Consider the following 19674-nt stretch of genomic DNA (forward strand, 5'->3'; position numbering starts at 1 on the left):
TAACTAAAACAGAGACTTTTAATGAAGAGCAAAAAGTTCAAACAACATTTCTAAGGCCCTATAGATATAGATATAGATATAAACTATTTAAAAGTTTTAAGTAAGTAATCTACGATTTTCTAAAGATTTAACTTTAAAAATAAAAAAAAAATTTAAATATAATTTTTTTAAAAAAAATAATCAAACTATAAATATGGTTCAAATCGATGCGTCTATCTTAGCCTCTAGCAATAAGCTAAAGAGTTATTGCATGACAAACGCAAAAATGATAATCCATTAACTACTTAAAACTTCTGTCGTAAATTATATATGTACTTACAATAAAATATAAGTGTAAATACCCTTAAAAGTGTGATTTAAATTTTTTATTTTTCATCAAAAGTCTCCCAAATAGATAAAATTATCTTTTTATTTTTATTTTTTTAATCTAATATTATTAAATATTTACTTTAAGTAATCCTAATATTTAGTTATTTATTTGGTATTTCAAGTTGGGTTGTACAGGGATATGATTGTGCGGTTGAACGTCAAATTGGTATAATTATTCTATTTTAGTTAAATTTATTTATTTACAACTCCTTTCCTGTCTAAAAATAACCACTAATTTGTTTGGCTTGAATAAAAATTTGCCTATAATATTGACTCACGATCTTCAAACCATAAAATATTAAGATGTTTTAATAGTGTTGGTAGGTTTTCATGTAGAACTACATCAAATTCTTGAAGGAGAAGGCGGTGAGAAAGGGAAAGTGGTAGGTTTATATTTTTATTTGGTACTAAGGTTTACACTTACTAAGAGAAGAAACTATTCCTTTGTGTAATTTTCAGGTTGTCGTCGAGAAGTGATTTGAATTTTTTGTACTTCATTAAAAATCTTGACAATAGATAAAATCGTCTCATCTTAAATAATCATAGATTACACGTGCAAGATACGTGTGATTAAATTAGTAGATATAAATACAAATTATTGATTATATATATATATATATATAGATTTAAAGACCAGAGGACAATTTAATATTTTTTTTTTCCATTAAGGGCGATATTTCTAAAAATAGGGATAAAAAAATCTAAATAATGACCTAAAAAAAGTAGACATTTGCGTAATCAACCAAAATAATCGGACTCAAAGTTTGGAAGTAGAAATAATTCATTATTTTCAACTTTAAATTTAGATATTATTTGTAAATTAAATTTGCTCTATAGTCTATACTTTGATTTGTTATTTCAACTAGAAATAGAGATTTGAAGTTGAAAAACTCGTTTGACGAGTATTTCAAGTGAATTAATAATTTTCACTTATTATTAATTAACTTTTTTTTTTCAAGCAAAATTTATGTACAAACACAAATTTGATCTTCAAATACTCTTTTTCAACTTCAGTTTTAAAATATGTTTTATTTAACTTCAACAAAATATCATCCAAAAGCCTAAATGTAAACAAAATTAAGAAACACAAGGCAAACTTTGACTTTAATTACTCATAAAATTAAATGGCATAATTGAATTCTTAAATAGCTAAGAATCTGGAAAAAATCAAAGTCTTTATAGAACTGGAATCTGGCATTAAAATAAAAAGATATTGTTATATTAGAAACTTCACTGAAAGATAATTAATGAAAAATTATTGTTGACTTCATTCATAAAACAATCACCAAGACTCGACCCAAATATAAATAAATTATCTTCTAATTAACAGTTGAGAGAAGATCAAGCCTGTAGATTCCATTTCATAAAATAAATACTTCTCTATTTTTATTGTTTATCGAAATAGACAATATGTATATGTACGAAAAAAATAAGGATAGCTTATATTGGAAGCATAATTTCTAATTTATATTGAAATATTCAATTAAAATATTAAAATGTTCAAATGAACCTTAATTACCATGATCACATGTGTGTGGGGAAAACTATTTTGCTATATACCCATTAATTTTTTTTTTTATTTAATTTTTAGGGTTAGGGTGTAAAAAGTGGGGAAACGTTGAAAAAATGAGATTCACACATGGGCTAATGGACTATTTCATCATTTTTACAACTTTGCAAATTTAATATTATACATCTAACACCCTCCACTTATTCCAATATAAAAAAAAACCTCTCTTTCCTCTTCAATTCTCTCCCAACTCCCGCTTTCGAGAACCTTGCTCCCAAATGTCATTTTCGTTTCTTCTTCTTCTCCAGCTGCTAAGGGCTCGTTGCTTCGTAAGATTAGTTAAAATCAAGTTTCGATCATTTGTAGATCCATTTAAACGAGTTTTTTGCTAATCGATTCGTAGTGATGTAGAAAATTTATCTTTTTCAAATTTGGTTGATTAAGTAGGTAAAAAATGAGAATTTTATAGGTAATGAGTTTGATTTTGAAGCAATGGTTGAGATTTTATTCGGCATTTTTAACAGATTTTTTCATTGATCATGGTGTTGAATTTTGAAACTTTTGTTTAGGAGTTTTGGTTTAGTTCTGATTTTTTTATAGCAATGAAGTGTTGAATGGTGGGATAACTATTATTTTAAGAGTTATTTTGGCAATTTGATTCAAACAGTGACCTATTTCTGTCCATAGACTCGTGGTTTATGAAATTAGAATGCCCAAGATTGAAATCAATTTTTAGACGTATGGAATTCTTTTAAAATATGATTGTTGAAATAGTGAAAATTGAAAGATTAATAGCTAATTAGTTTGATTTGTAGCACTAGTTTGATTTTTAGCAATAGTTGAGTTTTGATATTGCATGTTGGATTTTGGTTCAGTTATTATATTTGTGTAATAAACTGTTTAATGGTGGGATATTTCTTAGTTTTTGGGGTTTTTTCATTTGAGCATTGAGTAATTTCTGTTGGTAGACTTGTGGTCTATGAACTGAAAATGACAGATTTGTTCTGTAGGTATAGATTCTGTTGAAAATGGGTAAAAAAGATCCTTCCTAAACACAAAGTAGGTACCCCATCTGATTCTGCTAGTAGCAGTAGAAAAATAAAAGTTGAGGCAGTTAAAAATATTTTAAAAAGAAAGAAATTGAAGGGACAGTGTCCGAGTCAGATTCGGAGTTAAAGGAGATAAGCGAATACGTCGATTCTAGTGAAGATGTTGCCAAGCGCAGCGCTAGTGGTGACAGTGAAGAGAGCGAAGAAACTGAAAGAAACAATACTGATAAGGATAATGATCCTTTGTCCGTGCCATCTCTTTCAAGGTTTATTTTCATGGAGCGGTATGACCTTCGAACGATAATGGACGAGGTTGGATCTTTCCCAATAAAGTTATCGGTCAGATAAAGAATGACTGCTTATCTAGAATTTAAGCAAGTTTTTGTCGACCAGGAGTTGAAGAAAAGATTTAAGCAATCCTGTTTTGAACACCTGAGAAAATTTTTGAAACATCTTAAATTCAATGGGCATTTGGTCCATTATTTGTTGTTGTGACGCGTCAAGAACGATAAGATGCGTCATGAGATGTGGTTCTGCATTAACAACAAGCCTACCTATTTTAGCTTGACAGAGTTTTGTTTGATCACGGGGCTGAACTGCTTATCATACCCCAGTGAATAAAAAATAAAGAAGGTGTTAGCCAAGAAGGAGAATTTTTGCTTTAAGGTGATGAAAAACAAAAACATTACGATGGCCAACTTGTTACACCTGATCAGAGGGAATAAGCTGAACGAGGAGCAGAAGTTTAAGTGTTGTTTACTGTGGTTCTTGCATACCATGTTGCTTGTATCATAGATTTGTGTTTTATTTATACTCTGTCATAGACTCTGAGTTATTTTTCACTATTGTATTGTTTACTGATTTGGATCTATGAGGCCTTTTCTTATCTTGGAAAATTTGCTGGAAAATCAATGGATGAGCTCTTTCCCATTCCCCGCATCCAGATATGGCATACTATAAAAAGTGACAAGATAATTGAAGGCGATCCATTCAAGTATAAAGGAAAATTTACCGAGGTATGAACTTATTTTTTATCATGCAATAATACTACTGTTGTATCGAATGTTATGTAATTGTTAATTGATTTTTTGTAAAACGTGCACCCGTATATCATTCCTATTATTCGTGAGACGAAGATGAATTACATGGTTACGTTTAACCCATACATGGATGAGGTTAAGAATAATGTTCTCGATGGCTTGAAGAAAGAGTCAGAAGAGGTGACTGTCCTTACTTCAAATGAGGACAATGATGATGACGGAGATTTGGGTGGTAACCCCATTGGAGTACGTGTTGGTGATAATGCTTCTCTGAGTACCTCCAAAGATGCAGCGGGCACCTCATCCCCTGTGGATCTTCATAAGCGTGCTGCTATACTCGAGGAAACGGTGTTGGATATTGCTGTCTATATCAAAGAGAAAAGACTGAAGAAAAAGAAAAATGATGAACGACAACATGAGCGGGGTAACTTCATTTATAATTGATGTAGTTAATGAATTTTGAGCCTTAAATATTAGTAACACTTTGTAATATGATGACATAGTGCATGTGGACCTTTGAAAATTGAAGAGGAATGAAAAAGTAGAAAAAAAATAAAATGGATGAGTTGGCCACTGTTGTAGCAGAAGAGGAAAAAGAAGAAAAAAATAAGGATGAAGAAGATGAAATGGAAGAAGATAAGAGACAAGAAGAAAGTGAAAAAGAAGCAGCTTCAGAAGAAGAAGAAGAAGAAGCTGAAAAAAAAAGCAGCAACAAATGAAGAAGAAGAAGCTGAAAAAAAAAAGCAGCAGCAAATGAAGAAGAAGACAAAAAAAAGCTGATGAAGAAAAAAAGGAAGCTGACAAAAAGAAGCTAAGAAAAAAGCAACAGACGAAGAAAAAGAAGAAGCTGAGGAAGAAAGGAAGCTGAGGAATAAACAACTGCTGCAGGTGAAGAAAAAGTAGAAGATGGGGAAGAAAAGGAAGCTGAAGAAGCATCAGCTGCTAAAAAGTAAGGAGAACAAGGTGAGAATGAAACAACAACTGCAGCTGTTAAGAAAAAAAGAGATGAAACTGAAGATGTAAAGGAAGAACCAGTAGATAAAGAAGAAGGAGAACAGAAAGAAGAAAAAGAAGAAGCAGACCAAAATGATATGGTCATGAATATCGTTGATGTAATCAACAGTAACATTTGTGTTGATGAGAAAAATAGGAAAAAGACATTTGAATGCTAATATTATTAATGTGTTGTTGAATGGTCAGTTGTGAGGATATGACAAATATTTCTTTTAATTTGACAAATATGAAAGTTGAAGGATCTGTTGGTAGGATATGAGAAACATTCTTTTATTTTATGAAATTTGTTATGATTCTGCAATAAATTGGTTTCTATGAAACTGTATTATTGCATGGAATTTGAATATGCATTGTGTTGTCATAATTGATAGTGTGTATAGTTGACATCATAGAATGCATATTTAATCTATCGTATACTACTTTCATGGTCTATCAATACCATGCTACTCGATTTTAAGTTGATATGTTGTTTGATCAACTATGATTCTATGAAAAACAGTATTAACATTATAGAAAAATAGAAGTATTTTTATTTATTCAATATCACTACATCCATGTTACACTTTTTCAAAGAACGAATACTAGCATTATAACACATAACATCATTTTTAGGCCATTTTCCCTTTCTTCAATCAAAATTAACTTTTTTTTTAGTTGACCCCTCTCTATTTGGGTGTCATGTAGCAATACTTTCAAATGATCCCTCTGCTCTTCGGCTTCTTTGAATAAAGTCATGAAAAAATCTCTATTTTCTTCGCATTCTTGGAGTCTTTGTAGTAGATTAAAATTTTGCCAAGTCATAAAATTTAATGTCTCAAGTCACAAACTCAACGTTGATGGACTGCTTGGAGTTGATACCTCGTCAATCCATTTAAAAAATGAGTGTGCGTCATTATCCTAGAAAAAAATAATAATTACATAATGATTTACTTAACTTTATAAAAAAAGACATACATAACTCACCTTTGTAATTGCATAATTATAAAATTTGTGATTTGAATTTGAGTCCGTGCGTGATGTCCTCAAGACAGCCGCATTTCCACAATGACAAATTAAAGTCTTTTTAAAATTGAATGTTTGGAATGCTTGAGACATTATAGAATATTAAAATAAAAACAAAGTGGATGAAATAATATAATGGGGATATAAGAGATTATATATGAAGTAAAAAGAAGTGTTAACACTGACGGAGTACTAAACTAGCCGTTTGTTACCGTTGGAACAACAATTATATTTTTTTAACTATTGATGATACTTAATAGACTGTCGTAGATCATATCAGTCATCAACGAGATACTAAAGTCTACCGTAGACACTTGTAATCGATGGACCCTTAATAATATGTTAAATAAAAATATGACAGTAAAAAATATACTTGTGCTTTGAGGATCCATCAATTTGGTTAGTCTATCGTAGACTTACGCCGTAAGGAGTGCATCGATTGATCTCCTGATTATGCGTAGACCGCTGCTATATACCAACACTTGGAATTGTTTAAAAATGAATAAATAAATTAAAAATAAATATAGTCTGGGTTTCTACACATATGTAGGAGTGTAAATAAGTCACATAATCATATTAGAGCTTATACAAATTAGGGGTGGTGAATTAAGGAGTGTGTGTATGAGTAGTGATCGAACAAACAATATCCTAAGAGTAATGGTTGTCAAAGCACAAGTATGTTTTGAGGATGATGATTGTTTAACCACTATCCATTCAACATACTCTTTTGATTTGGGGGAGGTGATTGAAGGAGTATGTGAAATGGGTAGTCATCAAATACAATCTTCATCCTCAAACCATACTTGTGCTTTGACAAACATTATTCTTAGGATATTGTTTGTTCAACCACTACCCATCCACTCACTTCTTGATTCACCATCCCTAGTCGTTGCCGTCCATTCTAAGCCTCTCCAGAATTGCTCGGAGAAAACGAGCAATACGTCGGAGCTCACGCTCCAAGTACGCTTGGTCTTCACCTAGGCTGAGGAAAAACTGATCAAAATCATTTTGTAACAGAAGCAAATCATAGTGATGAGGGGGAACTCGCCTGATTGGAGGAAGGGTCATTCGACGACTAGACATGATTTCAATTTTGGGGAAGAAGAAGAGTGTTTATGTTTTTTTGGGTTTAGGGACAACTGAAGGATTACATAAAAATAGTCACTTTACTTATAGACCTATAGAAGGTGTCCTTTCATATTTCCACCCAATGATCAGTCGACGCGTGTGAGATTAGAAAATGCTTGGCTTCGTATACCAATAATTTTTCTTATGAACAAACGTTTTTACAACTTTTAATTAAATGGGAGCGGAAAAAATGATTCAATGCATGGATTGGAGAGATATGACGGTAAAAAGACCCACATAGCGTGTTTGATGAGTAATTATATAATTAATACATGATATTTTATAGACCATATGAACGATATACCATAGAATAACGTTGTCTACCATAGACAAAGCTTTAAGTCGATTACAACTGAACGTTAAATTCTATAGAAATGCACAGTTACCCCATAAAACAGTAGCTTTACAACTGAACAAAAAATCCTATCTAAGATTTACTGGTCATGCTACATGTGGTTCTTTTGTGCTCGGATTTCTTGCATATTGAACACCTATTCCTCCTTTTGGTCTTGAATGTCTAACCGATGTCCTTAATGCGTTTGACTTTCTTTCTTTCGAGTTTGGGATCGTAGAGGGGGTGAAAAAATCTTAGTGTCTTGCAATTCCTGTGGCACAGTCCATTCGGCCTCTGGAAGGACAACGTTAATAGCTTTCGAGTATGCGAGAAGATAGGTTTCAGCTTTATAAATTGACAAATAGTACTCGTAGATGGAGTTACAACAATCTACATCATCTCCGTACTTTGCTCGCAAAGCTACCATCGCATGTTTGCATGGTATTTTCACTAATTCAAATTTTGGACAAGAACAACTCTTCTCCAAGAGATTGACCTTAGCAGTAACACCATTGCTGAACACTGTGAATTGGTCGAGACTCCCATTTGAATTAGTCACATACAAGAAATCATTCGCACTCTTATTATCCCTTAGAATTTTTTTCGCACAAGGCATAAATTTATTATTTTTGTCATCGACAAAGGCATGCCGCTCCCTAAACTTTTCACCAAATTTTCTAGCAATTGAATTGAATATATGCGACACGGGGTACTCACATTCATCCAACAACATCGAGTTGAGCGACTCGGCGTTGTTTGTGGTCATCACAACATACCTATTGCCAGGAAAGTGTGCTCTACTCTATTTCTCAAAACCAAGTACATTTTAAAGGACATGTACTGCCTCGAGGCAATTATTCTTTAATTCTGCAAAATGCTCGCTAAACTCGTTAACGGTATAAGCCTTTGCCACGGTGTAGAACAGATAAAGATGTTCTCCACAATGTTAATTTACACGAAGATTTTCAGCAAGATGCCTCATGAAAAGTCCATAATGTGTACGACTGTAAACACGGGAGAAGGTATTGGCAATTCTAATGTGCCTATCAGAGATGACACATAGATCTGGTTCATTTTCTACTATAGACTTCAACTTCTCAAAGAAAATAGTCTAAAAAGCATCATTTTCTTCATCCACGACATAAAAGATAATTGGAAAGATATGATTTTCGATGTCCTGTGCAACGACACTCAACAACACACTCCCTTACTTGCCATATAAATGTGTGTCATCGATGGCAATTACCTTTCTCATTTGGGCATATCCCTGTATGCAAGTTCTGAATGCTAAGAAGTAGTAAGTAAACGATCCATCTATCCGATTTACCATGATAGAGTAAGAAGGCCCGGGATTCAATAACTCCACTATGTGGAAAAAAATCGGTAAGCAAGAATATCCATGCTCTGGTGTCCCGCAAACGATGTTCTTCGCAATTACACTTCCTTTCCAACATATCCAATAGCTTGTGTTGCGATGCATCTCCTTAAACACAATCCTTTGAATTTCTCTTATGCTTGGACCCTTACTATCCCAAAAATGATTTACGCATTGTGAAGTAATCAATTCGAAGGACATTCTCTTATACCAGCGGGTGGCGTGTTCAACACCGTACGTGTGCAATTTGACATACTTGTATATGCAAAATCTTTTCGAGGTTTTGTACTTTATTGCCCGCAACAACCAGCCACAACCATGAGATAAGTATTTCACCTTCATGAATTTGGTGTAGCTCTTCTCCATACAATAATCAAAAGACCGCCTCGCCGCAGCTGCGTCTAGTAGTATTTTCAGCTCTTTTTTGTTAGCGAATGTTTGATCACAATAGAAATTGTCCATTGGTGAAAGAGTGTCCTGATTGTGATCCCGTTCAACAGTCTTTTTCATCATCTTGTGAGTCTAATGAAAGGTTTTTCATGCATAGAATCATCTTCCATATTAATTGGATGATCGTCATCGTTATCGTAATCATTCAAATCGGCGTAGACAATCAGATATCGAGGTAGGGGTGGTGATGAATGCAACGTTCCTTCAAAGGACCTCTCAACAACATTTATCCTCAAAATAGGGCTAAAGTCATTTGCATCAATATCCATCATGTACATCAGCACATGTACATTATTATTTATGATCGTAGGATTCACCTTTTCTCTCAAATGCATTAGATAACTAATCACCACATCGCTCGGCGCGCAATCTAGATCCCCGCTCTGCATTACGCTTGCAACCAATTCGGCGCATGAACTGTTGTGATGAACAGGAATGGGCAGTGTCACCTTGGTAAAGATCTCCATTTCCAACATTTGGGAGTCTCCACCCATTCTCCCATGAAATCACCAGAAATCAGAAAAAATTATGCAATAGACATCCTAGAATTATGCTTTAGTTGACAGTCGATTATTCTTATGGTCTAGGTTGGGATATATGCACGGTCGATGACTGACGATGAGTGGTCGATGACTAAGCAGATATTCGTACGAAAATCTTGAAATTGCAAATATTATTTCAAATCAACGATCGTTGGGTTTACGGAATAGAGAAATGAACTTGGAGTCGCCTGAGCTGCTGTAATGTACTTTCTAAAGTGGTTTTGAGTAAATGTGAGTGATTTAAAGTTTTTTAACAATGGCGGAATGTGTGTTTGAGAAGATAACAAACAAATGGGGTAACAATGGATGCAATAGACAAGCTTATGATGTTTGTGGATTGATTTAGAGCTGATCGTCGGAAAATAATGTCGAAAAATTGGCCGAAATCGGAGTTTTTTGGAGGAAAATGGAAGCTATTGGATTTTTTTTAAAATTATTTTTGAAAACCCAATATATTTTATATATACTGGTGGATGATGGAGTGGGTTAAAGTGTATTATTAAAAACTTATGGATGAATTTATTAAGTTGAAAATATTGGATTAAAGTTAATCATTACAAAACTTGTGGGTGAATTTGTTGAGTTTAAAAAGTTAGTGATGATGTGGATTAAAGTGGGTATATAAAAAATATTTTATAACGTGTGTCTATTTGACAAAATAGTTTTCAAAATGGCATTTTTGGCAGCAAACCCCATGTGTGTGTCTGTACAATGATCCATCTTTTTTATTCTTTCCTCTCATTTTATGACACGCCTAAATATAATTCATTCATGTTATTGATTTCGGTTAGAATTAATTGCTTATTTCATGTCAAAAATTAAAGTTAAAAATAAAGGTATAATTTTATCTCTTAATCAGTATATCAAGTAAATATCATATTTGATCATGATACCAATTGTATATCCCGATTCATCACATAAGCTTTGTCAGAGAAAGAAAATTGGCATTGCTCAATAATTCCTCTTGAAATATTTGTCACAAAATGTTGCTTTTGGAGAATTCATGACATTAATTATGATATCACTAATATATTGGATCAAACACAAGTTAGTCTATCATTAATATTATATTTCACTTTCAAACGTGAATTCTGATTCTTTCAAATTTAGATCAACTTTTATGTTCTCCTCTGTTACGTCGAATTTATGATGATTATTGCTAATCGAAATATATATTCTTTTAATCACAAGGGTTGGTATGGTGGTTCAGCACCTCACCCCTTAAGCAAGAGATGAGAGTTCGATCCCCACCTCTGGTGAATGGAGAAAACTCTGTGGTCAGTTCCCTACCGCTTAGTGCGCTGACAGTGAAACGAAGGATTAGTCTCACGGCTGCCGGTCGTGAAAATATCTTGGAAAACCAAAAAAAAAAAAAAGAAATATATATTCTTTTACGGAAAAGGTGATAGCAAAGAAAAAGAAAATAGCTACTTTTCTTTTAAAAACTTTTTTTAATATCAACTACCACCTACACCTACTAAAGTACTTCCGTTTTAAATCATGTGACGTGATATTTTTATCTACAAACTATTCACTCCGAGTAAAAATAACTGCAGACTTTTTTTTGAAATTTGTGTTATTAAATATGTCATAATATTTATGCAATTACCTTGTCTGTTCTAAATTATTCCGCATGTTAGTTAAAAACTTTTATATCAAAATAGTTGACATATTTAAGAATTCAAAAGATAATTAATTATTTTTTTTCAATTTACCCATTGTTACAGCCCAAACTATTAGATCATGAGAGCATCTATTCTCGTCCACCTAGATAAGAGAATCCCTTACAAACCTCGTAAGAAGTCAAATAGAGGTCTTTATTTAACAGAAATTACCAACCTTTATTACAACAAGTTACAAAATCAAATGCGGAATATATACACTATCCTAGGATATAGTCTAAATAGGTATACGAGCTGCTAAGACAGAAGTAAAATTGGACACAACTTCTATCATTGATAAGAAAAGTGGGAGCTGCCAAGGAATCACTATCACAATAATCATGAAAAAGGGTATATCAAGAGTAGTACCAGTACAAACCACACGTACTGATAGACATCACGATTGATCCAAATTAGATTATACATGTATAACATAAATATTCAAACGAAAACATACATTTTATTAGATACATTAATCAACCCCAACTAATTCCTTTACTCTACTAATTCCATGAGTGAAAACCCTTAATAAGACACCTATCATACATAAAGAAGACCCATCTGAATGTCCCCAAACATTAGGCCCGATTTAACTCATAACATACTCTCATTTTTCTCTCTATCCTACACATACAGAATTCCTTGCTCAACATTAAACACACAAAATAATAAAACAATAATAAGAATTAATAGTCAAATTATAAGCAATCAACCCAAACACCAAGTCAAGTCAAACCAGTCAAGACCACTTAAACAATTATCAAGAAAAGTAAGCAAGTACCACACATAAATATATTTTCCAATTCCCTTTTGAAACCTTCAAACTCACCTGATCTTTGTACATACACGCTATGGTGTCATGACCATCCTCTAAACATAACTTGTAGTGGGACAAATTTCGTGCATGTACCTAACCCTAGATAAAAGTGGAGTCAGAATTTTAACTAAGAGGATTCAATATTTGAAGAAAACCTAATAGAAGGGAGTTCAACACCTACTATAGATACATAAAATTAATTTTAATCATGTACAAATGATATATTTTTCATCGAAGGGGATTCAGACGAACCCCTAACAAAGGGCTGGCTCCGCTCCTGACCCCTTACATAATGTCTGCCAATCTTATTCCACCAATAAGCCGTGATAACATTCCAAATATCAAGACATTCCACAATAATCAGTAAGGTATGTCAAAGGCATACAACAAGATAGAAATTATTTGAACTGAATCACACCAAACAACATGCACTAACAAGCCACATTACAAAATAGTTAACACGCACATATAATACAAATTGAATTAAACTATAACATCATCACCTAACCTAGTGTCTAGGGCCTTAGACATGACACCTCACCCAATACCCCATCCTGAACGACGATACCAAATACTACCCTAAATTCTTCGGAAACTTACCAACACCCTACATAGTATCATCACTTTTTGTAAAAGTTTAACTAAAAACAGGTAATTTGCCTTTTCACCTCTACTCCAAACTTTGTCTACAACAGTGAAACAACCAATATATATATTAACTACAACATAACGTGATAAGGTATAGAAAATAACCCCTTTCCATAGGTAACTCAAACTTTAATTGATTTTAGCCAACCTAACTCCTTGTCCGAAGACTGAAACATAAAATAAACCGTCCATCTATGTTACATTCGTCTTCTCTAACTCGGCTCTATACTACAGAAATAGGACGAACCAATGCAATTTTCCACCTATTGCCAAGATTACAAACGCGTTACTCCTTGAAAATTCATGGATTTGCACCTGTTCACCCCACCTTGCCCTCTCCATAGCTCCAAGACATAGGAGGCAACTCATAGGATTTTTGGAGCCCCCTCGCTCCACCACCACCACATCTTTGATTTAGTTTGTGAAGAGAAAAGAAATAAAAATCCGTTAAGTGAATTTCTGATTTGCGTCGTGTCGCTATAATGGTTGGCGTGTTGCTATAGTGATACCGCCATAGCAGAATAAGTTCCGCTATACCAGGCTGACGTCAACCCGACCCAACTTATTTATGTTTCAAAATTTTAACATACGTGGCCCACATAAGTTTTACAGATATAATTCCAATGATATCTGTAGCCCGCACTCATCCCGATATAGTTATAAGTAATGACAGATTAGGTCATTATATCCATCTTAATTGAATAAGATTTATCTGACCAAAATTAAATAAAGTTATATTAGTTATTTGCATCTCTTACTAATTTCTACTTAAAAGTTATGCAAAAATTAAATATGTCACGTAATTTGAGACGAAAGAAATATCTATGTTTCAAAAATCTTTGATATCAAATATGTCGTAATATTTACATGATATGTAAAAACTTCTCGTTAAATAAAGATGAACAAAAAGTATAAAATTAATTGTTTTCAAATATTTCGGTAATGTCTTTCAATCTCGAACAGACAAATAAAAAATGTCATATGAGCTGGAACGTCGAAAGTACTTATATACACTCAACGATCAACATCATATGTAAATTTTTTAACACAGCTCACTATGTGGTTTGATGGTCCAGAACTTCACTTATACATTGATGTTATCGGAATTAGATTTGATATTTTTCCAGTTACAGTTTTGTTGTTGGAATATGTTCTTTTAAAGAAGTTAATGGTCGAATGTGTTCGAAATTCACAATATGTATGGTGACAAAGTGAGGCTTTGCTCATGTGATTGAACACCTTCACAATCAATCAGTAGATTGAGGGTTTAAGTTATGCTGAAGAGTAAAAAAGAACACTATTAATCCTAAAAGATCATTTTGAAGCAATTCATGATCAATTATTGTAGTTTTAGTTAATTTGATGGGAAAAGACATCGTTTTCACCCTAAATTATACCCGAAAAGTCTAAGCCACATCTAAACTATACTAGTTACCTATTACACACCTTAATAATAGAAAAAATGATACTTTTTACACCATGTCAGGCATTACACCACTTGCATGCAGTGTGGTGTTTTACACGCGCTGCCAGTGTCACATCAGTACCACGTCAGCATCATCCGAAAAAATAATAAATTTATTATTTTCATAAATTCTTCTTTTTTCTTTCTTCTTTTTAATTTAAATCCTTTTTCTTTCTTTCTTTCTTCTTCATAATTTTTTTTATTTAAATAATTATGTTTTTTGCTTCAATGTCCAAAACCATGGAAGTGCAGGTATTCTTCAATGTCCAAAATCATCTTCTTCAATGTCCAAAATCTTTTTCTTTTTCTTCAATAAATTCTTCAATGTCCAAAACCATCTTCTTCTTTTTCTTCAATTACCAAAAAGAAAAAAAATTTAACTGGATCATATTCTTAACGGGAAGATGATATAAAATCAATACACCCAAGCAACAACTTCATTCAAATTCAAAGTCATCTTCTTCTTCTTCTTTTCTTCAATTTCTTCAATGTCCAAAACCATCTTCTTCCTTTTCTTCAATTTCCCAACGTCCATAATGTCATCTTCTTCTTTCATTGTTGATATAAAACCAATACACCCAAGCAACAACTTCATTCAAATTCAATGTCATATTCTTCTTCTTTTTCTCCAATCTTTACAAGTCTCATCAAAAAAAATTTCGATCAAACTTTTTTTTTTAATTTCAATGATTTTCAACAAGATGAGTAAAGAATTTTGAAAGTACAAATATAATTGAATTGAACTTCTTCTCCCATGAACAGATTAATTTGAAAGTACATCAATAAGATGAATTGAATTTAGAAAGCAATAGTTGAACTGTGTCTGGTGAAACTCTTCTCACTTCAACACGCCAATTCAACTACTCTTTTTCTCTATAAAAACTAGTATGGAAAAATCATTTTCGTCAACCACAAGGAGCAGTGGTTGTGAATTGAAAAAAAATGAAGAAGAAAGAAAATTGAGAGAGAAATAGAAAAAAAATAAGAATGGGGTTGAAGGAGAGAGAATTTATGTGGGGCTGGGTGCTATGGTGGGGGTTTTAAAGAATAATTTTAGCTATAGACGCGCCTTTTTTCTTTTTAATTTAATTTTATTTTCACGTCAAATTTAGGGTGTAAATAGTTTCACTTTTTTATAGTTTAGGTGTGTAATAGGTCATTAATATAGTTTAGGTGTGACTTCAACTTTTCGGATATAGTTTAGGATGGAAACGATGCCTTTCCCTTAATTTGATTAAAAGCTATTCCCTCAATTCCTAATTATTTGTTACCTTTTTAAGTTGCAAATTCCTTAAAAAAAAGTATTAACTAGAAGGTAATTTGAATAAATTACCCTTACTTATTCCTCTGCTAAGATAAAAGTGGAAACAATCAACTAATTTATGTCTTGATTTTATAAAATAACAAATATTAAGAAATATTAATTTTTAATAAAGATGACAATAAGTAGAAACAGAGGAATATATATATATATATATATATATATATATATATATATATATATATATATATATATATTAAAAACAACTATGAGAAGATACCACTTCTATATCACATCAAATGCAATAATTAATGTCCCCTAACAACTTATCGCACAGACATGTGGAAACTTAATTGTGGATTTAATCTAAAAGGCTAGAGAACGTATAAAATACCTATAAGATCTGTTGTTTTTGTAGTACCTTCTCACAATATCCTTCCAACACTAGTTGTCCCCTTGGCCAAGCAAAAGATTTTGCTGTGTACGAATGGATCAACTATAAATAAATGTGATTTGCAAGCACTAAAAAGAAAACAAGAAGTTAGTTATGAAGTTCGTCGTTAAATAACTCATGTAGATAACTATTTTTTTTATATATAATATATTACTAAATAGGACCAACGATAAATTTTTGATATGTAGTGATAAAATTTATTCATTGCTAACTGTTTTCTTTTTTAGTCAAGGGAAGTAGGAGGTTGGTGTTTAATTATGGTAACCTTACTATCACTTAATTGTCTGGTTTAAATATAGTAATTAGGAAAATATTTTGTCTTCTTTTTTCCTTTTATTTTTTTCACTTTCATATTCATTGGACCCGCTCTAAAGAAAATCAAAAATAAAAAAATAAAAATAAAATTGTCGCTTCCAAATGTCAAATTAATTATTTCGCGCACATGCCCACTTCAGATATCACGTTTAAAATCAAACTTGAAAAAAAATAAAATTTCAGACATAATATTTCCAATAACATATGAGTGGAGTTCATCATATATTTGCCCAAAGTTAAGGCAGAAAATGGTTAGACAATAGTCATTTTTGCTTGAATGAACTTCAATTATTTTAACAACTATATGCAACTTCAAACATTATGTCCGAACTTAGAGTTGTCAAGATTAACTTGAAACACCATATATTTAAAAAATATCCAAAAGCAGGTGCATGTATACAAAAGGAATAAGAAAATAAGCACAAGTTAAATGACAACATCATAATCGAATATCAAAGCATTTCCCCCAACAATCCTAGAGAAAGGCCCCGTCAATATCATAATGGGGAAAGAACAAAAACAACACTTCAAATTAAATTATTATTTTTTTAAATTTTATTTTCTAGTCATTTCAATTTGCTGGCTTATTCTATACCATTTCTACACACCTTCTATACAGTTTCTATACATATTTTATACATATAAATATTCTATATGAAAATTATATAGTTTTGATACACAATTTATATAATAATTATATATTTTTTACACATTTTATACAACAATTATATAATTTTTATACATTTTTTTATATATACATATTTGATAGAATTATACAATTTCTCTCTCTCTCTCTCTCTCTCTCTCTCTCTCTATATATATATATATATATATATATATATATATATATATATTAGATACATATTCTATATAACAATTATACCAATTTTATATAATTGTATTTAATTATTATTTCTAAACAATAAAAAAGAAAAAAAGAATATTTTTCAGTTAAAAATTTATAGCAAAAAAAAAACTGAAATATTTTTAAATAGGCCGAATGGCCCAAGTCGAAAAATGTATCTGTATTGTATATGAATTGTATCAGCATTGTATATGGACTGTATCTGAACTACATGGGTTAAAATAAGGAAAAAATACATAAAGTAGCATACTTAAGTATTAAATTACAAAAAATAGCAACACTCTTGTCAAATTATATTTTGTAGCATATGTATTTGTATGTATTTGTATTTTTGTAGCAACAGTTTGTAAAAATTCAAAATACATATCGATCATAAGGGCAGTAAAAATCATATGTATTTGTATTTTTGTAGCAACATTTTGCAAAAATACAAAATACAACTTGTTATATTATGTAATTATGAAGCTGATGCTATGAAACTCATAATTAAGGGGATAAATATGCTATTTCTGAATTTTTCCCTTAAAATAACCCAAATTAGGAAATGACTATAAAGTGAAAATAATATATCCGACGTCACTTTTTGAAAAAATATCAAACTTGGGCTATTTATTTTAAAAATTACTGTACAATGGCTTTTTTCCTATCATAATTGGGTAAGTAGTTGGGCCAAGATTTATATTGCCCAATATAGCCAGCTGCGGGGAATCGAAAGGTCTTTGTTGGAGCTGACTTAGATCTCAGATGTCGAAATCGGAGGGGCCAAAGCAACGAGCAATCACGATTGAAGGTTGATTCTAGTTGATAGGCTAGTATTAGGCCTGACTGCAATGAAGCGCTTACCAAGTACGTGTTTTTATTTATCTGGTGGGTTTAAGATCTATACGAGTGCTAGGGCGTTGTCCACTCAAAGAGATAGTGAAATAATGTTTCGACTCATCTTTAAATATGTCAAATGATGCGGGTTTTCAGGATCAAACAATTATCACAACTTGACAAGGATTTTATAACTCATTCTGTTATTTTGATTAGATAAATTAGATTAGCTTGATGATGACAATAGAAATGTTCTACTTTAGTTATTTAGTTTTCTATCTTCTGTGATATAGAATCCATACCTGTAAAATACTACAAAAATATTATATGTGAGGTGAGATATGTTTTATCCATGTTTATATCTCATAAAAAACACTTAAGTAAAAAGTCATATGTTTTCAACATGTTATAATATAAAGAACGATTAAAATTTATTAGAAGGAAGAAAGAGAAATAGAAAGAGATTTAAATATATAATGAAGAGAATAGAATGAGTAATTTTAGCAATAGTATTTTATTGATTGTGTGTCTTTTTACATGTAAAGTGGGGAGATATCTATAGGCATTATATGCCTTGGAGATGTGGGTGAGCTACAGTGAATGGTCTACATGGCCATCCCCTAGCCATTTATTCACAATACTCCCTCTTGGTTGTCCATGTATAAGAAAAATTAAAAGGATAGGATGTACATAGTTGTTTGTAATACGCATTGTTTGCTGCCTCATTAAAAACCTTGCCTGGAAAATTCAGTGGGATAAAACCTTGGTTAAGGGAAAAAGAGTGCAGCGTGTATTTACTCCCCCTGATAAAAATATTACTTAATATCTAGGAGACGACACATCCCAATCTTGTATCTCAACTTCTCAAAGGTTGATGTGGCAATGCTTTAGTGAATATATCTGCTAGATTATCGCTTGAACGAACTTGTTGAACATCTATTTCACCTATCTTTGTATTTTGTTCTGTCTCCTTTGATGTATCCTCCTCTTAATTGATCTATGCATGCAACACTGTCTTCATACAATATTGTTGGAATATTCATTTTCAAAGGAAGGCCACATGTTTCCTGGACGTATTGAGTTATTGACCTCAACCAGACGCATTCTTGACTTGCTTCATTAATGGCTATTATCTCTGCATGATTTGAAGATGTTGCAACCATGATTTGTTTTGTTGAATGCCATGATATAACTGTACCTCCACGTATAAACAAATAACCTGTCTGAGATTGATCTTTATGTGGGTCAGACAAATATCCTACATCTGCATAACCAATTAATTACGAATCAGAATCATTTGAATAAAATAATCTCATATCAATAGTTCCTCGAAAATATCTGAATATATGCTTTATACCATTCCAATGTCTTCGTATTGGAGAAGAACTAAATCTTGCTAATAAATTTACATCAAAAGATATATCTGATCGTGAATTGCTATCAAGATACATTAATGCCCCAATTGCACTAAGATATGATATTTCAGCTCCAACAAGTTCTTCATCATTTTCATGAGGTCGAAATGAATCTTTATTAATATCAAGTGACCGCACAACCAT

The 19674-nt window shown here is 31.9% G+C and overlaps 1 protein-coding gene across 1 annotated transcript; it reads right to left on the reverse strand.

Annotated features, from left to right (window-relative positions):
- Positions 1-19056: 19056 nt before the first annotated feature.
- Positions 19057-19674, reverse strand: LOC124898580 (secreted RxLR effector protein 161-like). The gene is made up of 2 exons (XM_047412217.1): positions 19473-19674; positions 19057-19379 (listed from the first exon to the last, which is right to left on the reverse strand). Exons 1-2 carry the CDS (start codon positions 19672-19674, stop codon positions 19057-19059), a joined length of 525 nt encoding a protein of 174 aa, XP_047268173.1.

Source organism: Capsicum annuum, chromosome 5, assembly GCF_002878395.1.
Source record: "Capsicum annuum cultivar UCD-10X-F1 chromosome 5, UCD10Xv1.1, whole genome shotgun sequence".
NCBI lineage: Eukaryota > Viridiplantae > Streptophyta > Magnoliopsida > Solanales > Solanaceae > Capsicum > Capsicum annuum.

Bases quoted from the DNA above. Each gene is read 5' to 3' on its own strand.
- LOC124898580 (XM_047412217.1), bottom strand. From the start codon at position 19,674: ATGGTTGTGCGGTCACTTGATATTAATAAAGATTCATTTCGACCTCAT. The intron at 19,380-19,472 runs GTATAAAGCATA...TTGGTTATGCAG, and splicing joins AATACGAAGACATTGGAATG to ATGTAGGATATTTGTCTGAC.